At 43.1% G+C, this 21,283-nt stretch overlaps 1 protein-coding gene across 1 annotated transcript in view; it reads left to right on the top strand.

The window, feature by feature from the left end:
* The window catches only part of LOC147689528 (uncharacterized), a 185,709-nt gene extending 181,128 nt beyond the window's left edge, over nt 1–4,581 (top strand). Inside the window, exon 5 of the mRNA XM_086937854.1 lies at nt 4,466–4,581. Within this exon, the coding sequence (XP_086793980.1) occupies nt 4,466–4,581 (116 nt within the window). The remainder of the gene's footprint in view (nt 1–4,465) is intronic.
* Nucleotides 4,582–21,283: the final 16,702 nt, after the last annotated feature.

Here is a 21,283-nt window from a genome sequence, read left to right as displayed (position 1 = left end):
ATGGTTCGCCTCCTTCCTGGAAGGTCGTTCATTTGAGGTGTGGGAAGGCCAGGAAAAATCATCCTCTACCCCTCTCCAGTGTGGTGTGCCACAGGGCTCTTCATTGAGCCCTACCTTATTCAACGTTTACATGGCCCCCCTGGAGAGTGTGGTATGGCCGCTGGGTATTAAAATCATCAGTTACGCTGATGATACTCAGCTGGTGGTCGGCCTTTCCCAGTCGGCGTACCATCCCGACCGGCTGCACACGTGTCTTGAAAAGATCTACACGTGGATGTGCAGCTCAGCCCTAAAGTTAAATGGCTCCAAAACGGAACTGATGCTGCTGGGGAACTCCTCTCCATCTTTGTCCCCCAGCAGCTGGCCAGACTGTCTGGGACCGATGCCTCCCCCCAAGCAGGAGATCAAGAGCTTGGGGGTATGGCTGGAGCAGGACCTTTCGTTTAAAACCCACGCCAAAAAGACTGCTGGCGTGTGCTTTGGCCTGCTCCGGTCAGCCCAGAAGATTCTGCCCTTGCTCCCAGTGGCCACTCGAAGGCTTCTCATCCAGGGACTAATCATCTCGCGGCTGGATTTCAGCAATGCGCTATTCCTGGGCGCACCCGAATCTACCCTGAACAGACTGCAGCAAGTGCAGAACGCGGCTGCTAGGCTTTTGACGGGGCTCCCTAGGCGTCAATCTGCCCGCCCGGCGTTGAGGGCACTGCACTGGCTCCCTGTGAGGGACAGGGTGAAATTCAAGTCACTCTGCATCACCCACAAAGTTCTGCACGGGTTAGGTCCACCTATTCTGGAGGAGATGGTCCAGCCCTACAAGGCCTCTCGCTCTCTTCGCTCTGACCACCAACATCTCCTTCAGGTTGGCAGGGTGAAAAAGGCAAGAACTGGTGGCAGAAGGTTTTCAATAAATGTGGCCTCCTTGTGGAACTCATTGCCCCTACAACTGCGCTCGGAAGCCAGCCTTCTCAGGTTCCGTAAACCTTTAAAAACCTTTTTGTTCTCCGCTTAATCCCTGCATTCTTTTAGTAGTGTTATGTCTGATAAGCGATGGGATGCCTATTGGTAACCAGGCGCTATACAAAACTCAGAATAATAATAATAATAATAATGGATGGCGGCAATGAGGGCAGTTTCGTTGCTGTGTTTGCTGGGGAACTCAGACTGGGAAGGGTCCAGGATGCTGTTCTTCTCGAGGTAGCAGGTCAGTTGTTTGTTGACAGTCTGCTCGATGACCTTCACCGGGAATGGGAGCAGGGAGATGGGCCGGAAGTTCTTTAGGTCCTTGGGGTCCACCATGGGTTTCATGGGTCTGACGGCGATCCAGAGTGGATGGTGTTCATGATCTTGATGGTGTAGTCACCGTTGATGTTGGTCCAGAAGAGCAGGCGGTTGGTGCAGATGGTGGTTGAAGGGGCGGAGGTCTCAGTGGATGTCAGGGTGGTCGTGCTGTTGAAGCGGTCGTAGATGTCTGTGAATCCCAGTTTGTTACCTTTGGCTATCCATCGCCAGAGGCCTGCGTGATCTTTGGTTTTGGCTTCAATAATCAATTCCGTCCAGACACTGTCATCTCAGTTTTTCTTGGTTTGCACTAATAATATTTTGTACTTGGACCTTTTATCTCTTAGTGTCGTGAAATCATTTGAGTTATCTGCCATAATAGGCTCTCTCTTTGCTTTACGGCAGTCATTATTGTGACACTGATTTGCTGAGTTATTAACAACTATTACCCCCCCATCTCCCTGGGGATCCTACTCAAAGTACATCTTAGTTTGCCTACCAATGTGTGATGGATCTGCACTATGAGGATCTCTGCAACTGGCAGGTCAATCCCACTACTGGCTCAAATTTGTGGTTAAAGTCTCCCCCTTAATTACTATTGCACTCAGGTCAATTGTGCTTAAAAACAGATTTGCACATGGCCAGGTCTAAACTGGGGTGGCATGGTGAGCAAATGAATGATGGTCCATCAATTGTATGTCTTTTGCTTCCTTATCCTAAGTGCGCCGGGTATGCTCAGACGTGGGTTCGGGGCTCACTGCGTCACTGGATTCAAGCTATCCTGACTGATGAGGGACGAAATCCCGAAACCGGTACTTGGATACTTGTTTCTGGTCCAGGGAGGACCTGGCTTGGCAGTTTGGGATGGACTGTTCCCATGAGGCACTGGGTCAAGACTGATTTGCATATGGCCAGGTCGAAACTGGGGTGGCGTAGTGGGTAAAAGAATAATGTATTTAACCCAAATCCCTTGACTGTGGATGAATGTTTTGATTTGTGCTGCATTCCGTCCATCAATTGTGTGTCTTTTAAAAACTTGTCTAGCTCAATTACTGGGGATACCTTAATAGATGGAGCACTGTATCACATTTACAATAAGTCACTTGGGTCAAAACAAATATGCTGTTTTACATTTAAATGAAGGGGAATGATGAAGATGTGAACTTTTGTGATAAATGAATAACAAAAATATACCTGGTCTAGTTTAACACTACAGCACTTGCAGCCAATTGAAATAAATAAGTTTTCACTAAATCATCTGAAATTGTGACAAATGCACTGCCTTCAATAACAGTTCAGTATTTGTATCTCTCCAGGATCTATTTGACTATATTGTAAAGGTGGGGGGTTATGGGCATGTTCATTTGTTTTGAGGTTCTTCCAAATTATTGTCCTCAGGCAAGTTGTTGTCTAATAATTCTCTGCATTATTTTTGATGTCAAACTCTTTTGTGGCACATATTGAGAAGCTTACCACCTGATTCTTCATGCGTAAATTAATTGGAAATATTTCTCAATTTGTGCAGAGCTGCTCCACAAGAATCTATTTCAGGCCCTTATCATTGCTAGGTTAGACTATTGCAATTCTTTTTTGTAGGATTGTCAGCTATCTCCTCTAATAACTACAACGTAACCAGAGTGCTTATTCGGGGGCTAAGCAGGAAAATTAGCATTTCTGTCCATCGTCCTCTCCTTGACTGTCTCCCAAGTGTTGTTTTATTGATGATCTTATGTTTCTGGGCCATGTACAGCCTCGCCACTGACAATTACTTGGATTCTCTTTCCTCAACCTATTCCGCAACTAGATACCTCCACTTCAGATCTTTACATCATGCTTCCCTACAAGAACAAAACATGTATGTAACATAGTCTGGTTCTCTTGCAGATCCCTCCTTGTGAACCAAGATCACAATGTATAAAACTGCAAAACAATATCCCAAGAGCAGGCTAGGGAAAGACAGAAAATGATTTTGCACCCAAACACAAAAACCCACTAGCAGCCAGATCAGAATGGTCTTAACTGTATGCAATATCTTCTAATTGGTTGAAAGCATGCCCAATCAGAATCGTCAAAGATCATGTTGTTGAAGAATCAGATTGATGAAGCATTCACCCAATCAGAGAAAGGCCTTGCACTCGCACCATTTCCAATGGCTATGGGTAGCCAGCAGGAACAGCTGTGGCATGGGGGGATAGCAAACGTGTAGTCATCTGTAGACTGGTGTGAGATGCTCTTCCTATTATTTTTGATTGTCTGGTAAGCCAAAGTGTGTCTCCCCAAGATTTGCTTCTTCTTACCGTGAAGTAAAAAATATAAAAAGTTGTTGAGCCCCCATATGTACAATGGGGGTAACAGTCAAAACAATGCACAATGGTTCAGTAATTGCTACCCTGAACAGCCACATCAGCAATGCTATTACAACACATATATGAAACATTATGCTTTGATAACCATGTACCAAGTTATTACCCCTCTAAGTGCACCTGATGTCTTTCACTAAAATATATATATCACTGAAATCCTGTCAGTGTCCTGACTGGCTGTTGCTGTGGAAGTTTACACTCTTAAAATGCAATGTTAGTCAAGCACATGATGTCTTAATTCCACTAATATACTTACTGCATAACTGAAAAAAACATAGGATGAGCTTTGAAAAAATATAAGATGAACTTTGGAATGAGGTTCTTTATTTGTTTCAACTTTTGGTTTCTTGTTTTATTGCCCAATTCAGCCTTCAGAAAGCTCATTTGATCAATCCAAACACCAAGCGAAACATGTGTCAGCTTAAAGATTTTAGGAAGGTAGACTACAGTACAATGGACAAATATTATAATACTGAAGTGACTTATTGCTGCAAAAGTGTTCATTCTGGAAATGTGTTATTTTTGCCTTGCCCATCTGGGTATGAGGTTCCCACCGAGTGCAGTCAATAGCACATTATGTTCTCTTATTAAGTTCTTAGTATTATAACTTAACAGAAATAAGTGACTTGTTTGAGGCCTTCCTTGTGTAGAAAAGAAGTCTCAGTTCAATCATCAATGCAGGTTTATGTGATGTACAGCTTTTCATACTCACATACTATCTCAGCCAGTCAAACAATGCATGTTATGCAGAGTTCTACAGTTTCACCAAAGTTCAAAGCACACTAGAGGATGGGAAACTGAGATGTGCTGTCTTTGTGTTTCAGGATTCAGCTGGAGAGCGTGTGCTACCAAGGATGCCTGCGACTACGGAGTTAGGAGCCTGACGACATATAGAGGATATAAATTTGATTTAAAGTGTATTCCTGCCAAGAAAGATTAAAATGGCCCTAGAAGTCAACAATCCATCCTTTTCTCAGCCTTGTTAATCAGGGGCAGCATCATCGGTAATTCACTGTGCCACTGGAACCATCTGATGCTGAGGGTCAGGTTTTATGAACAGGACCACAATTTGAACTAGCCACATCTCCTTATCACCATCCTGGCTACAAATAATGACGACAAATGGATGCACTGTGTACAGACACCATGCTGTTTATGAGCCAATCCCACTTCCATTGGGACAGCTTTGTCTGCATGTTGGGTTCCACCTGTAGGCACATTGAAGCCTTGAGCATTTATTATTTGTATGTATATTACCTACTGGCGGTCACCAGTAGGTATATATAGTTAGGATTTTTTCTCTATGGGATTTTTGAAAATTCTATGTCTAATAACTTTGGCGTTTGTGGACGGAATTGGCTGAAATTTTCAGGAAAATGGAACATTTTGTTTCTGAGCAGCCCCTGACAATTTGGGGGGGGGGGTTCATTAAAGGGGGGCTGAGAAAAAAGGGGGGTCCCAAAACGCCTTTTTCCCATGTTAATTTCCATAGGGTGGTTGGCCTCACTTTTAGCTCGAACGGCTGAATGGATTTGCACGAAACTTGGCTAAATTGTAGGGACTGTTAGCCCGATGTGCCTTTGCTAGGTCTCAATATATGTGCTCCAGTGGATTTTGAGTAATTTAGGTTCAAAAAAAGATATATATCTGGGCGGAGCCTAACCACACATCTGATCTGATTGGCTGTCAGCACTTCATCCAAGAAGTGTTGGCAGCCATCTTGGGACCAATATACATGATAGCACCTCATTAAAAAGCATTGTAGTTAATAGAGGGTTTTAGGACTTTAGTTACATTATAAATCATTTGTTGATGGTACCATACTCGTTTTAGGAATTGTGGTGGGTTCTAAGGTGATTTTACCATGTGAAAAAACCTTCTGCTGTGATATCATGAATATTGTTTGAAAGAAAACTAATATCTCATGATTTTCCCACAGTGGTTTGGAAGGGGATCTATAAGCTCAACTGAAAGCATATTTTCTGTAAATTCACATTATCTTTCTCAGTCATGTGAAAATGAAGTCTGACATTCTCAGTAAAACATGTACATCCAACAAGGACATAGACTGTCAGTTGATTCCTTTGTGTTCTACTGCAGCCTCCTAGAGTGTTGTAAAGAACAACTAGAGCGCTAACAGTCCTACTTATTACAAAGGTATGGCACACCTGAAGCCATCTTGATTGGAATAAAGTGGTAACTCTTAAAACATTTAATTTAAAAAGAAACAACATGAGGGGGTATATTTTGCCATAGAAAGTATGATTAGTGCTGCAGAATGAAAAATTAGGGCACATTTTGAGTGACTTCTCAAATCCTTTTCTATTTCATTAAAATATTCTGACATGCAGTCTCCCAAAATGGCCACCAGAGACAAAAGAGCCCAAATGTAGCCCAAATATCACCCAGATGTAGCCCAAGTATAGCCCAATGACAGAATGTCCCACAGTGTTCTAAAGAACAACTAGAGCGCTAACAGTCCTACTTATTACAAAGGTATGGCACACCTGAAGCCATCTTGATTGGAATAAAGTGGTAACTCTTAAAACATTTAATTTAAAAAGAAACAACATGAGGGGGTATATTTTGCCATAGAAAGTATGATTAGTGCTGCAGAATGAAAAATTAGGGCACATTTTGAGTGACTTCTCAAATCCTTTTCTATTTCATTAAAACATTCTGACATGCAGTCTCCCAAAATGGCCACCAGAGACAAAAGAGCCCAAATGTAGCCCAAATATCACCCAGATGTAGCCCAAGTATAGCCCAATGACAGAATGTCCCAGAGTGTTTTAAAGAACAACTAGAGCGCTAACAGTCCTACTCATTACAAAGGTATAGCACACCTGGAGCCATCGTGATGGGAATAAAGTGGTAACTCTTAAAACATTTAATTTAAAAAGGAACAAAATGAGGGGGTATATTATGCAATAGAAGGTATTATTAGTGCTGCAGAAAGAAAAATTAGGGCACATTTTGAGTGACTTTTCAAATCCTCTTCTATTTCATTAAAACATTCTGACATGCAGTCTCCCAAAATGGCCACCAGAGACAAAAGAGCCCAAATGTAGCCCAAATATCACCCAGATGGAGCCCAAGTATAGCCCACTGACAGAATGTCCCAGAGTGTTCTAAAGAACAACTAGAGCGCTAACAGTCCTACTTCTTACAAAGGTATGGCACACCTGAAGCCATCTTGATTGGAATAAAGTGGTAACTCTTAAAACATTTAATTTAAAAAGGAACAAACTGAGGGGGTATATTTTGCCATATGAATTATGATTAGTGCTGCATAAAGAAAAATTAGGGCACATTTTGAGTGACTTCTCAAACCCTCTTCAATTTCATTGAAACATTCTGACATACAGTCTCCCAAGATGGCCACCAGAGACAAAAGAGCCTAAATGTAGCCCAAATATCACCCAGATGTACCCCAAGTATAGCCCAATGACCGAATGTCCCAGAGTGTTCTAAAGAACAACTAGAGCGCTAACAGTCTTACTTATGACAAAAGTATGGCACACCAGAAGCCATCTTGATTGGAATGAAGTGGTAAGTCTGAAAACACTCAATTTAAAAAGGAACAACATGAGGGGGTTAATTTTGCCATAGAAAGTATGATTAGTGCTTCAGAAAGAAAAATTAGGGATTATTTTGAGTGACTTCTCAAATCCTCTTCTATTTCATTAAAAAAATTCTGACATGCAGACTGAAACATGCACTTTGAATACCAGCAGCAGACGTCCCTGGTGAGCAGTAGCTTTACTACAGTGATCTAATGTGCAACTAGAGTGCTAACATTCAGAATTTATGGCAAATGTGTGACACATCTGAATGCCTTCTTGATGGAACCAAAGTAAACAAGCATTGAAAATGCAATAGATCTCGCCCTCGTTTAAGTTAAAGCCATTCTGTTTGTAATGAGGTGGCTTTATAGCTTTGCTTTTATTAGTGTTTTTTCAACTTTCATGTAAATAACATGCATCTGTATGCATATAAGTATATGTATGCATGCATTTATGTTTGTATTTATATAGATATACAGATGACATATGTTTATATATGTATGTATATATATATATTCACTGAAAAAACCATAGGTTATAGACCATATATAGTTAGGAATTAGCATTTACAAAACCTTGAAAATTCACTGAAAAAACCATAGGTTATAGACCATATATAGTTAGGAATTAGCATTTACAAAACCTTGAAAATTCACTGAAAAAACCATAGGTTATAGACCATATATAGTTAGGAATTTGCATTTACAAAACCTTATTTTACTAACACAAAACCATTGAAATTCCATATATAGTTAGTTGCACTAACTATATATCGCGCACCCGCAATCCACTGCTGATGATGTCACATATTACATCATTCATGACATGGTCAGTGACATTACTGATGACATCACTGATGACATCTCAAATGACATCACTGATGACATCACTGATGACAACATCCAGTGACTGTATGTTTCTGTAAAGTTAAAATATGTCTTACATATTGAAGAATGAGTGGATGTATAAGTGTCTGGATGAAGGATTTAGTAGGTGCATGACTGACTGTATGAGTGAGTGATTAAATGTGTCTCACTGAGTGCATGGGTTAGTAACTAAACTGTCTTAATTTGTGCATCATTATGTCTGTTGTTCTGTTAACTGCTGCATGTGTTGATCAGTAGCTTTATGATTAAGTATATGGGTTATTGATTGGTTGCCCAAGTATTTGTATGGGAGACTGAGTGTGTGTGTGGGTGGCTGGGAGGTATATGACTCTGTGCATAGATGTGTGAGCAGTTGATTCACTAGATGTATGGGTTCAAAAGTGCATGTGGAAACAGCTGTATGGGCGGTTGACTGTGTGCATGCGTGTATTGGTGAGTGAATTGATATCTCAGTGCTACATGTCAAAGTAAGTATATATGTAAAACACAGTACATGTGAGAGTTGACATATATAAATAACAGTGCATAAGAGCCAGTGAATTTGTGAGTGGCTGTATGGATCATTGTGAACTTGTATCAGGGATTGTATAAGAGAGTAAATATGTGTTAGTATATGTTTGAATAAGTAAGGTGTGTATAACTGTATAGTTGAGGAAATGGAAGTGTGATTGATTCTTTGCATGACTGACTAGGTGTGTGAGTAACTCCATGGATGAGTGACAGTCTGTGAGTGTCTATTTACTCTGAGTGTATCTAAGATTATATTAGAGTCTGAAGAGGTTCACCGTATTATCACATTAATGATGTCATCAGTGATGTGATCAGTAATGTCAAATGAGATGTCATCAGTGATGTCATTTGAGATGTCATCAGTGATGTCATCAGTGATGTCATCAGTGATGTCACTGATCATGTCATGAATGATGTAATATGTGACATGATCAGCAGTGGATTGTTGGTGCGCGATATATAGTTAGTGCAACTAACTATATATGAAATTTCAATGGTTTTGTGTGAGTAAAATAAGGTTTTGTAAATGCTAATTCCTAACTATATATGGTCTATAACCCATGGTTTTTACAGTGAATTTTCAAGGTTTTGTAAATGCTAATTCCTAACTATATATGGTCTATAACCTATGGTTTTTTCAGTGAATTTCAATGGTTTTTTATAGCAAATATCAAAAGCTGTAAAATGTCAAGTACGTGGTAGGTAAAAACATTTTCGTGTTTATGCACGCTGATGTGCTTTGAACGCTGCCCCCCCCCCCCCCTCTTTTCTTTTAGGAGTATTCTCTCTTTGCAGATAGTGAAGGGTAGGTAACACAGGCCTTTGCCCCCATTGTAATCCGCCGTGCCTGCTTCCCTCTCCATTTGATTGATTGTTATCCTAGCATTTATTGTTTTGGAATTGGTTCTCTTTGGTTCATTCTCTATTCACAAACAAGCACAGAGTCGCAATACTCTGTTTAGTCTTTGCAGATAGTGAAAAATCGTTAAAAAAACAAAAGGAATCAAGCAAAATCAGTAGGCCACTAATGAGATCTCTTTTTGACCTCGCTAAAATAGAAACATTATGAACAACCCCTCATGATAAATACGAAACTAGTGAGAGGAACTGAGCTCGACACCATGATGGCTGCAAGATAGCTCGGCTCCGCCGACCACCCCACCCAAAATAACGACAAACCCTATGCAAATATTATAAATATATACAACACACCAGCAAAGTAACAGGGTAAAACGTTTTATTAAATAACTATTTACATGGCAGCCTGCTGCAACATCGATCCAAACAAGCCTTTGTATTTGGGACTCAAAATCAACAAGTAACAGGGTAAAACTTTTTATTAAATATCTATTTACATGGCAGCCTGCTGCAACATCGATCCAAACAAGCCTTTGTATTTGGGACTCAAAATCAACAAGTAACAGGGTAAAACTTTTTATTAAATATCTATTTACATGGCAGCCTGCTGCAACATCGACCCAAACAAGCCTTTGTATTTGGGGCTCAAAATCAACCATCACTAGTAAGATTTTCATAGGTGAGTGTAGGTTCATGGTTTTCCATCCACAGACTAAAAGCCTGGAGTGGGAGTGAAAGAACAATAACTTGGTAAGAAGGAAGGCAGAGGTTGTGGTAAGGACTCTGGATATAGTATGTTGCTTGGTCCCTGAGATGCTTCGATGTCACTGCATTGCACAAATGGCATAAGTCCTGGATGTTGGGTGCCATAGTTGAGGGTTCCGGGCAGCGCTTGTAACACTGTCTGAAGCTTATTTGCACCTGCTGCAGCTTCACTATTCTCAAAGTAAGTGGGGGCCGTTTGTGGACCTGACTGCATTTGAAAACAATGTGATGCGGTGCCTCCCTGAACCGCTTGACGGAGGCCCCCGAGATAATTGCGCCTGCTCCACACCTTGTCTCACAATCCGTTTGACCTGAAGACACATCCTGCGGTGCCCTGGTCCGACCATCACATATACCTGCGCCTGGAGACGGCGTGGGGTGCACTAGAAGGGAGAGGCTCCGCGAACGAGCCTCCCCACCTCCCCAGCTGGAGGTTTCTCAGCTACACCCCAGCGCTTCACTCGACCAGCTGCCTTGCGCCCGCTCTTGCGACACAGTGCCTCGCTCGGCCAGCTGAATTGCGCCTGCTCTTGCTATTACAACGTCTCACCTGCCATCCAACGGAATTGCACCCAATCTTGCGGTACAGCGACAGGCGACTGCTACGGAGCTCACGAAATGGCGGTCGGCTCCACAGACTTGGGCCTGGCCTGCAAAGATGGTTCTGGGCAACCGTGGAACTCGGACGCTTGACTGCTAGGGCATGGGCCCCATTCCCAAAAGAGTCCCCTCAGCCTTAAAGATTCTACAACAGTCACCGGAACCCCCGACTCCCGTAGACTTCCGGTGGGGAGCGACTGCCATGATTGCTCGCGGAATGGCCTCGACGTAGCCACGAGATGGTGGTGCTCTCATGCTGACGCCAGCATCAGTCTGAAACATCCAGAAAAGCTGTAAACTACCAATTCGATCACTTCCGGTGGAGCCCCAACGTGACCCGGTAGAGAAGAACTTGCCCTCCCCTCTTTGACAGATGGTTCTTGATGCCTGTCCCTTCTGTTGTCATTTAACAGAACTTTTTTGACTACTGAAAGGGGTTGTGTTCTGACCGCTGGTTGGTGGAGACATTTTGACTATATTCTGGACCTGCGTTGTCGCGTAATGCGTCATATGACGCGCCGCGTTAGCGCACCCGGAAGTGCTCCGGTGCGCGAGGCGCAGCTTCCCGGAAGCGATCCAGAGCGCGGCGCGCAGCGCGTAACGTAAGCATAACAGGTCATGTGACTTGTTAATAAAACTTTTCATTGGTTCATTTTACTTTTGTTATTCTAATGATGAAAGGCTTGGTGATATGACCTAAAAATAACACTTTTCATTGCTTTCGAACATTTTTTTTTCCCAAATGATGAAAGCCCCACCTTTTTTTTTCTCACTCTGACTTGTAAAGCAAAGGACCCAGATGCATTTACAGTTTATCACTAACAATGTTCCAGGCTAATGTATTTTCCCGGGAAATTTACAACTGTCCTGCAAGTAAAATATTCCTATTTCGAGAAAAAGGGCATTTCTTTGTCCCATGAGGGAGCCGTTGAACAAAAGAGGCTCGGCCTGCTGTCTTAGTCGCTGATAGGCATGAATATCGGATTCTTATCGATCACTTTATGTTGCAGGAGTAGAAAACACAACAGCCCTTGACCATTTATCTTTACTGCGTTCCTGCGTATTATACCTTTTAACCGTCATGTAATCGGGCTGCTTTATTTCACTTGCCTTTTACTGATTCGAAAACAGTGGCTATTATTCAAAACTTTACCAATCTAGGTACTACTACCATGTTTTGTTTTAAAAACCTTTATTGTGAAAATGTCAGTATACAAATACGGGCCTATAACCACGTGGGCCGGTCACGGAGCAAACTGGAATCGCATATGATGAGGGGACATTTACATTGTAGAAGAACGTAACGGGTGGGCCATTAGGTTGCAAGAACTAAGGTGTCTAACAGTTGCAGAATCGGTGGACGTACATTTTATAATTAAAGTACGACAGGGCCAGTTACAATAAAATTATCTAGATATAGATTTGGGGGCAAGTACCATGGGTGACGTTAATTCGAACTTTCAATAGTACAGTAATCAATAACACATCAGAACTTAATATCAATAAGGATGTCCAAATGTTCAATCAGTACTTGTCCCCGCCCGCCATGTGCTTCAAAACTGCATACGTATCTCGTGATATCAAGGTTGGGCAACCAGTACACAACAAAGAGTTACGAGTCCCATTTATACCGGCGCCATTTTGGGCGAGGCCGGGCAGGTCCAGGATATAGTCAAAATGTCTCCACCAACCAGCGGTCGGACCAGAACCCCTTTCGGCAGTCCAAAAAGGTTCTGTTAAATGACAACAGAAGAGATAGGCAACAAGAACAATCAGTCAAAAGAGGGGACGCTTTCGTGAATGGGGCCCATGCCCTAGCAGGCAAGCGTCCGAGTTCCAAGGTGTCCCAGGGCCATTTGAGTGGACCAGGCCCAAATCCAAAGAGCCGGCTGCCATTTTGAGAGTCCTGTTGCAGCCGGCTACCGCTGCACCGCAAGAGTGGGTGCAATTCAGCTGGATGGTGGGCTGTACCGCAAGAGCGGGCGGAACTCAGCTGGATGGGGGGTGAGGCACTGTACCGCAAGAGCGGGCGGAACTCTGCTGGACGGCGAGGGAAACACTAAGGGGCGCCCCACTGCAGATGAGGTGCCTCCACCTGGGGAGGCGGGAGAGGCCCGTTTGCTCCCCCCCTCCCCCCCGGGCACCCCACGCCGTCTTTCGGCGCAGCATTGTAGGATGGCCACACCAGTGAAACTTGCTGGACACCACCTCGGTGCCATCCGGATCTCGGCGCGTTGTGCTGCCTTCGGCCTACTGTAGCAGCAAGTGCGGGCGCAACTCTGCTGGACGGCGAGTGAAACGGTAAGGGGTGCCGCACTGCAGATGAGGTGCCTCCACCTGGGGAGGCGGGAGAGACCAGTTCGCGCCGCCTCCCCCCCCCCCAGGGCACCCCACGCCGTCTTTCGGCGCAGCATTGTAGGATGGCCACACCAGTGCGGCAACTTGCTGGATACCACCTCAGTGCCATCCGGATCTCGGCACATTGTGCTGCCTTCGGCCTATTCGCACATCGGTCCGCTACTGACGCCGCCTCACAGGCCAACGGATTTTGTAGCCTTTTTATAGCCCAAAGCTCATAACAGGTCATGTGACTTGTTTATAAAACTTTTCATTGGTTCATTTTACTTTTGGTTTCCTAATGATGAAATGCTTGATCATATGACCTAAAAATAACACTTTTCATTGGATTGAAACATTTTGTTTTCCCAAATGCTGAAAGCCCCACCTTTTTTTTTCTCACTCGGCAATCCAAAAAGGTTCCGTTAGATGACAACAGAGGGGACAGGCAACAAGAACCATCAGTCAAAAGAGGAGAGGGCAAGTTCTTCCCTACCGGGTCACGTTGGGGCTCCACCGGAAGTCATCGAATTGATAGTCTACAGTGTTTCTGGATGTTTCAGACTGAAGCTGGCGTCAGCATGAGAGCACCACCATCTCGTAGCTCCGTCGTGGCCATTCCGCAAGCAATCATGGCAGCCGCTCCCCACTGGAAGCCTGCGGGAGTCGGGGGCCCGATGACTTTTGTAGAATCTTCAAGGCTGAGGGGATGCTTTCGAGAATGGGGCCCAAGCCCTAGCAGGCAAATATCCGAGTTCAAATGTGTCCCAGGGCCATTTTAGTGGACCAGGCCCAAATCCGAAGAGCCGGCTGCCATTTTAAGAGTCCTGTGGCAGCCGCCTATCGCTGCACCGCAAGAGTGGGCGCAATTCAACTGGATGGTTGGCGAGACGCTGTAGCCCCAAGAGCGGGCGCAATTCAACTGGATGGTGGGCGAGACGCTGTAGCCGCAAGAGCGGGCGCAACTCAGCTGAATGGCGGATGAGGCACAGTGCAGCAAAAGCAGGCGGTAAACAGCTGAATGGCGACTGAAACGCTAAAGGGGCGCCCCACTGCAGCAGAGGAGGCTCCACCTGGGGAGCGGGGGAGACCCGTTCGCGCCGCCTCCCCCCCCGGGGCACCCCAAGCCGTTTTTCGGAGCAGCATTGTAGGATGCCAAGACCAGTGCGGGAACTTACTGGACATCACCTGGGTGCCGTCCGGATCTCGGCGCGTTGTGCTGCCTTCGGCCTATTCGCACAACGGACCGCTACTGACGCCACCTCACAGGCAGACGGATTTTGCCGCGTAAAAGACAGACCAAAGCAGCCCATTGTTGCCTTGTTTAAAAAAAATTTTTTTAACGTGTTTACTTTGTTGAAGCGTTGTATATATTTATAAGTTATTAAAGTGTTATAATCCTACTACTTTGTTGGAGTGCTATATATTTTTAATGTGACACATAATTGTGAAGACTTTGATGTACAAAAAGGCATCCCTGGAATCTTCCGCTTCAGGCTCGGTCCCACACACCCTCACAGTGAGAATCCCCTCCCCAATCACAATACAGGATTGTTATCAGATAGTAGGAACGCGTGTGGTGTGACGGATCTCATGGGGTGGGGGCCTTGATCTACTGTAACTCCTTTGAAGAGGGGTGATTCTTTACAGTTGGGGCCATAAACTACATCCGCAGGGCTAGGTGATAGCCTGGGACTGGCCTGGACAATCAGACACAGAGGAAGAGGAGTGTCAGAGGGTGCGGTAGTGAATAGGGTGAAAGGGAGGTGTCGGGCGGGCACAGGGTGTGATTCTCAGGGAAGAGCAGTGCAGATGGGGGGAGGTTTATGGCCCATGCATGAGAGAGAGAGCGGGGGTGACCAGTGCGTGGGGGAGATGCTTGCGAGGGTGGGGAGCCATGCTGAGGATCGGCGGCGTGCAGAGAGTGGGTCTGGTCAAGGCATCTAAAATGGCTGCCGTGCACGACAAAAGTGTGGCATTGGATAAAAGGCAAGATGGCTCAGACAATGTTTATCAATACGGATTAATTTATAACAATTATTTTTAACAATATATTTACTCGCAGTGACAAAATGGCGGTCAACACTCCTGATTTCCTTTGAATTGAACGATAACAGACGTCACGCAGCAAAAAAAAAAAAACACTCACGCGCAGCCGCTGGAAGACATGTATCAACATATATGAGCATCCTCAGCCACCCTCAGAAAACATAGGGGGTCAGGATACGTCTCCCGTACCCCCTTATACCCATTTCTCACATTGTTTTTCCTCCATCTTGTAATTTAATTAAAACGAAACACAAAATGGTGAATTCCCGTTTCGTGACCCGGTTCGCTACCCGGTTCGCGAACCAGAAAGCGCTTCTACCGCGAAAAATCTATTTTTTTTTATTTGCCCCACAGGACCCTTTAATAACCCCAACATCATTCCTAGGGGGTCAAGAAGGGTCTACCTTGCCCCCTTTCTTTAAATTCCCCCTTTGTTTTTCTCCTCCTCTTGTCTCTCGATCCTACCGAGAGACAAGATGGTGGCCGTTCCGGATTGTTTAGAATGTTGACAGACACCGGAGAGCCAATCAGCTTTGCTTCGCAAAGTTCCGTTACACGAAAAGTACGCGAACCGGAGCGCTAACTGGGACGCTGTCACAGATATATCTGTTTTTTAAAACGTTAATTTCTCAAAATCCACTGGAGCACATATATTGAGACCTAACAAAGGCACATCGGGCTAACAGTCCCTACAATTTTGCCAAGTTTCATGCAAATCCATTCAGGCGTTCGAGCTAAAAGTGAGGCCAAACGCCCTATGGAAAAATGAATGGGAAAAATGCGTTTTGGGACCCCCTTTTTTCTCGGCCCCCCCTTGACGAAACCCCCCCAAATTTTCAGGGGCTACTCAGAAACAAAATGTGCCATTTTCCTGAAAATTTCAGCCGATTCCGTCTACAAACGCCAAAGTTATTAGACATAGAATTTTCAAAAGTCCCATAGAGAAAAAATCCTAACTATATATACCTACTGGCGACCGCCAGTAGGTAATTTATATATATATATATTTATTTATATATATATATAATATATATATTACCTACTGGCGGTCGCCAGTAGGTAGTTATAGTTAGGATTTTTTTCAATGTTAAATCTCAAAATTCTATTTGGAATAACTTTGGCTTCAGTTGACGAATCTGCCTGAAAAGTTCCTCAAAATGGCCTCACGGCGCCCCGGTCCTTCCCTGAAAGTTTGGGGGAGATTCGTCAAGCGGGGGCCGAGATAAAAGGGGGGTCCCAAAACGCGTTTTCTCCATGTTAATTTCCATAGGGCGGTCGATTTCACTTTTAGCCCGAACGGCTGAATGGATTTTCACCAAATTTGGCAAAATTGTAGGGACTGGTAGCCCGATGTGCCTTTGCTATGTCTCGAGATATGTGCTCCTGTAGATTTTGAGTAATTTAGGTTCAAAAAAATATATATATCTATAGGCGCGCCCCGGTACGCGCCCCAGGGAGCGCTCCGGGCGCGCCACGTGAGGTGCGCACGGAAAGCTGATTGGTTCTCGGGTGTCTGTAAACATTCGAAACAGTCCGGAGCGGCCGCCATCTTGTGTCTCGGTAAAATCGAGACACAAGAGGTGGCTAAAACAAAGGGGGAAATGACCATAAGGCGTCAGGGATAGACCCCCTCTGACCCCCTAGGTTTGATGTGGGGGCAATAAAAGGGACCAGCGGGGCATTTAAAATATATATTTTTTTTCGTATTGCGCGGGGAGAGCGCTCGGTGCACTCCCCGGTGTGCGTACCGGGGAGCGCACTATGAGGAAAAAAGAATGACAGAGTTTTTAAAAAAGAAAGCCTTTTTTTAGAAATTGGAAGTAGTTCTAAAAAGAACTTTTTTTCTTCTTCTTTTTGTTTTTTTTTATATTTTTTTGTGTTTTTTGAACATTTTGTACTTTTTTTGTCTTTTCAAAACAGTTTTATATTTTTTTAGTATTTTTTTAGGGGGAGAAACAAAAAAAAGGGAATTAAAACTGGCTCAACTGGAGCAAAAAAACAAAAAACCCAAAAAATTAGTTCTTTTTGGGGCACTTGTGATTGTCACCTGCAAGGACGATTAGCTTTATGCTCTGTTCACCATATGCGATAAGCTTGCCACATGCAGTACAAGTGATTTTAAAATCAGAAAATCTTGGCTGAATACAAGGCATCATCTCTGATGTTTCTGGTCCTGATGATGAGGGTTCGTTTCTTTGGGAGGTGGTCCTTGAAGAATGGGGAAGGTTACTGGCCAGTTCCCTGAGCTCTGCACGAGAATAGTTGTTAGGGTGCTTTCTGGTCATATGACGAATCATGGTATAGTTACCAAATGAATATTTTTTGTTTGGGTTGCCCCTTGAAAGTTCTTCATTGCAGATTAGGCAAGTTACCTTGGCCGCATTCACTTTTTTCTTGCCCTCTGGGATTGAAAAAAACTCCCATACAATGTGTGGCTTGGGCTTGTATGGGGTATTTTCTTCATGAAGCCATCTTCTCCTCCCCTCCTCCTCTTCCTCTTCCTCCTCCTCCTCTTCTTGACCACCAATATAATCTGGAGCTGGTCCTGTTGGTGGTGGTGGTGGTGGTGGTGGGGCAGATGCACCAGCTGCTGCTGCTACTGAAGCCATTATTAAGATCAAAAAGGTACAGAGATGTACAAACAGGTCTTCCTCAGTCAAAGGACAAAGTCAGAATAAGGAAAAAAGGTGGGGTCTTTCATCATTTGGAAAGAAAACTGTCCTGAACCAATGAGAAGTGTTATTTTCAGGTCACAAGACCAGGGGCTTCATCATTATGAAACCAAAACTGTTATGAACCAATAAAAAGTGTTATTTTCAGGTCACATGACCGACGCGCTTACGCTACGCGCCCCGGGGCGCGCCCGGGGGCGCGCCCCGGGTCGCGTAGCGTAAGCGCGTCGGATGTTTACGTTGCGTGATCGTATTCGCTCGAGTACTTCCGGGTGCGCTTACGCCGTGCGTATCACGCGGACGCGGCTACGCGATACGTCACGATCATGTTTTCGTTTGCGATATTGGCGCTCACGGGACGCTCCCCGGAGCGTGCCCCTGGGCGCTTTATAGAAGTACGCTCTCCGGGGCGCTCCCCGGGGCGCTCCGGGAGCGCTCCAAAAATAAAAAAAATTTTAAAAAATGGGATAATTGTAGGGACAGGTAGCCCTATTATGAAGTGGTTTTAAAAAAAAATTACTTTTGAAAAATATGTATTGTGCTACATTGGGCTTTATATATGTTAGAGCCAAAATGTAGCCCAAATGTAGCCCAATGCAGCCCAATGTAGCCCAAAGATGGCCACCAGAGACAAAAAAAAATATATCCCAAATATCAGCCAGATGTAGCCAAACTGTAGCCCAATGACAGAATGTACCAGAGTGTTCTAAACAACTAGAGCGCTAACAGTCTTACTTATAAATTGAGACTTATAGTTAGGAATTAGTATTAAAACAATCTATAAAATTCACTGAAAAAACCATAGGTTTCACACCAGTTAAATTTAGGAATTAGCATTTACAAAACCTTTGAAATTCACTGAAAAAATCATAGGTTTCACACCAGTTATAGTTAGGAATTAGCATTTAAAAAACCTATTAAATTCACAAAAAAAAACATAGGTTTCACATCAGTTATAGTTAGCTGGAAATTTTACTGTCATAAAACCATTGAAATTCCACGTTATAGTTAGTTGGACTCACTATAACTTGCGCGTGTAATGCACTGCTGATGACGTCACATATTACATCACTCATGACATGGTCAGTGACATCACTCATGACATCACTGATGACATCATCCTTGTGACAGAGTGACAGACCTCCTTTCACTGTAATGTAACCCATGAAAAACATATTGAAAAATATAAATTAAAACATTTTAAAAAATGGAGATGCCCATACCAGTTACAACAACCAATTCAATAATTCCACCATCTATATACACATTTACACATTCATCAACAGTTCCATATAGTCACTCATACATATACTCACTCATCATATGTAGTGATACACCTATTCATCCTGTTACACACCGACAGTCATCAAAAAGTTACTCACACATATACTCACATATGCAAATAAACTAATAAACATCCATTTATTTGCATATACAAGTACACACACTACAACCTTACTTCTAAGGAAACTTACACATACTTACTCTCTTAAACAATCACTTATAGAAACACATACTTATTTAAACAGGAACTCTTACAATCTCTCACTCTCTCATATACTCACTTATATACATCAATACTCACATATACTAGATAAAAACATATCTTGTTACTGATAAAGACAATAGTGAGACAGTCATTCACTCACTAACACACACATATACACACTCATCCACCCATACAGTCCTGCACATATGCTGTCTTCTAAACACATACAAACAGTGAGTCAGTCTCCAACCCATGCAGCCACTTATACACAAAGTGAAACCCTGATACATATATTACAATATTTAAAAGTTACTTGCTAATATATGTATTCACTAAAATACACTTAATAAGGCAGTTAACCAATCAATTCTTTTTTAAAAAAACATCCATTTACACACTTATTTAACCATTTATTCTTCCATCGTCCTTTACAAATACATATATAAAAAAATTTTTTTTTTCAGAAAGACACACATTCACTGGATGGTATCATCAGTGATGTCATGAGTGATGTCACTGACCATGTCATGAGTGATGTAATATGTGACGTCATCAGCAGTGCATTACACACGCAAGTTATAGTGAGTCCAACTCACTATAACGTGGTATTTCAATGGTTTTATGACAGTAAAATTTCCAGCTAACTATAACTGATGTGAAACCTATGGTTTTTTTACTGAATTTAATAGGTTTTTTAAATGCTAATTCCTAACTATAACTGGTGTGAAACCTATGTTTTTTTCAGTGAATATATATATATATATATATATTCACAGAAAAAAAACCCATAGGTTTCACACTCGTTATAGTTAGGAATTAGCATTTAAAAAACCTTTGAAATTCACAGAAAAACCATAGGTTTCACACCAGTTATAGTTAGCGGAACATTTTACTCACACAAAACCATTGAAATTCCCACGTTATAGTTAGTTGGACTCACTATAACTCGCGTGCCTGCAATCCACTGCTGATGATGTCACTTATTACATCATTCATGACATGGTCAGTGACATCACCGATGACATCTCAAATGACATCACTGATGACATCTCAAATGACATCACTGATGACATCTCAAATGGCATTACTGATGACATCATACAGTGTCTGCGTGTTTCTGTAAAGTTTAAATATGTTTTACATATTGAAGAATGAGTGGATGTATAAGTGTCTGGATGAAGGATTTAGAAGGTGCGTGACTGACTATGAGTGAGTGATTAAATGTGTCTTACTGAATGCATGGGTTAGTGACTAAACTGTCTGAATGTGTGCATCATTATGTCTGTTGTTGTGTAAGCTGCTGCATGTGTTGATCAGTAGCTATATGAGTGGCTATATGGGTTATTGATTGGTTGCCTACGTATTTGTGTGTGATGCTGAGTGTGTGTGTGAGTGCCTGGGTGGTGTGGGACTCTGTGCATAGATGTGTGAGCAGTTGATTCACTTGGTGTATGGGTTAAAGAGTGCATGTGCAAACCGCTGTATGGGCGGTTGACTATGTGCATGGGTGTGTTGGTGATGAATGGATATCTCAATGCTACATGTCCAAATAAGTACATATGTAAAACATAGTGCTTGGGAGAGTTGGCATATGTAAATGACTGTACATGGGACCCTGTGATTACGTAAGTGACTGTATGGATCAATGTGTACTTGTATCAGTGATTGTAAAAGAGAGTAAGTATGTGTTAGTATATGTTTGAATAAGTAAGGTTTAGTGTGTATAACTGTGTAGATGAGGAAATGGGAGTGTAATTGATTCTTTGCATAACTGACTAGGTATGTGAGTAATTCTGTGGATGAGTGTCAATGTGTGAGTGTCTGTATAGGTGTATGAGTGGATATGATAGTGTTCTATTGATGAGTGACTGTATGTATGAGTGATTGTATGGGTGAATGAGTGGATGTG

Source organism: Lissotriton vulgaris, chromosome 9 (genome assembly GCF_964263255.1).
Source record: "Lissotriton vulgaris chromosome 9, aLisVul1.2, whole genome shotgun sequence".
NCBI classification, from domain to species: domain Eukaryota; kingdom Metazoa; phylum Chordata; class Amphibia; order Caudata; family Salamandridae; genus Lissotriton; species Lissotriton vulgaris.
The sequence above is the reverse complement of the archived record's forward strand: the minus strand, read 5'-3'. Positions and strand labels throughout refer to the sequence as shown.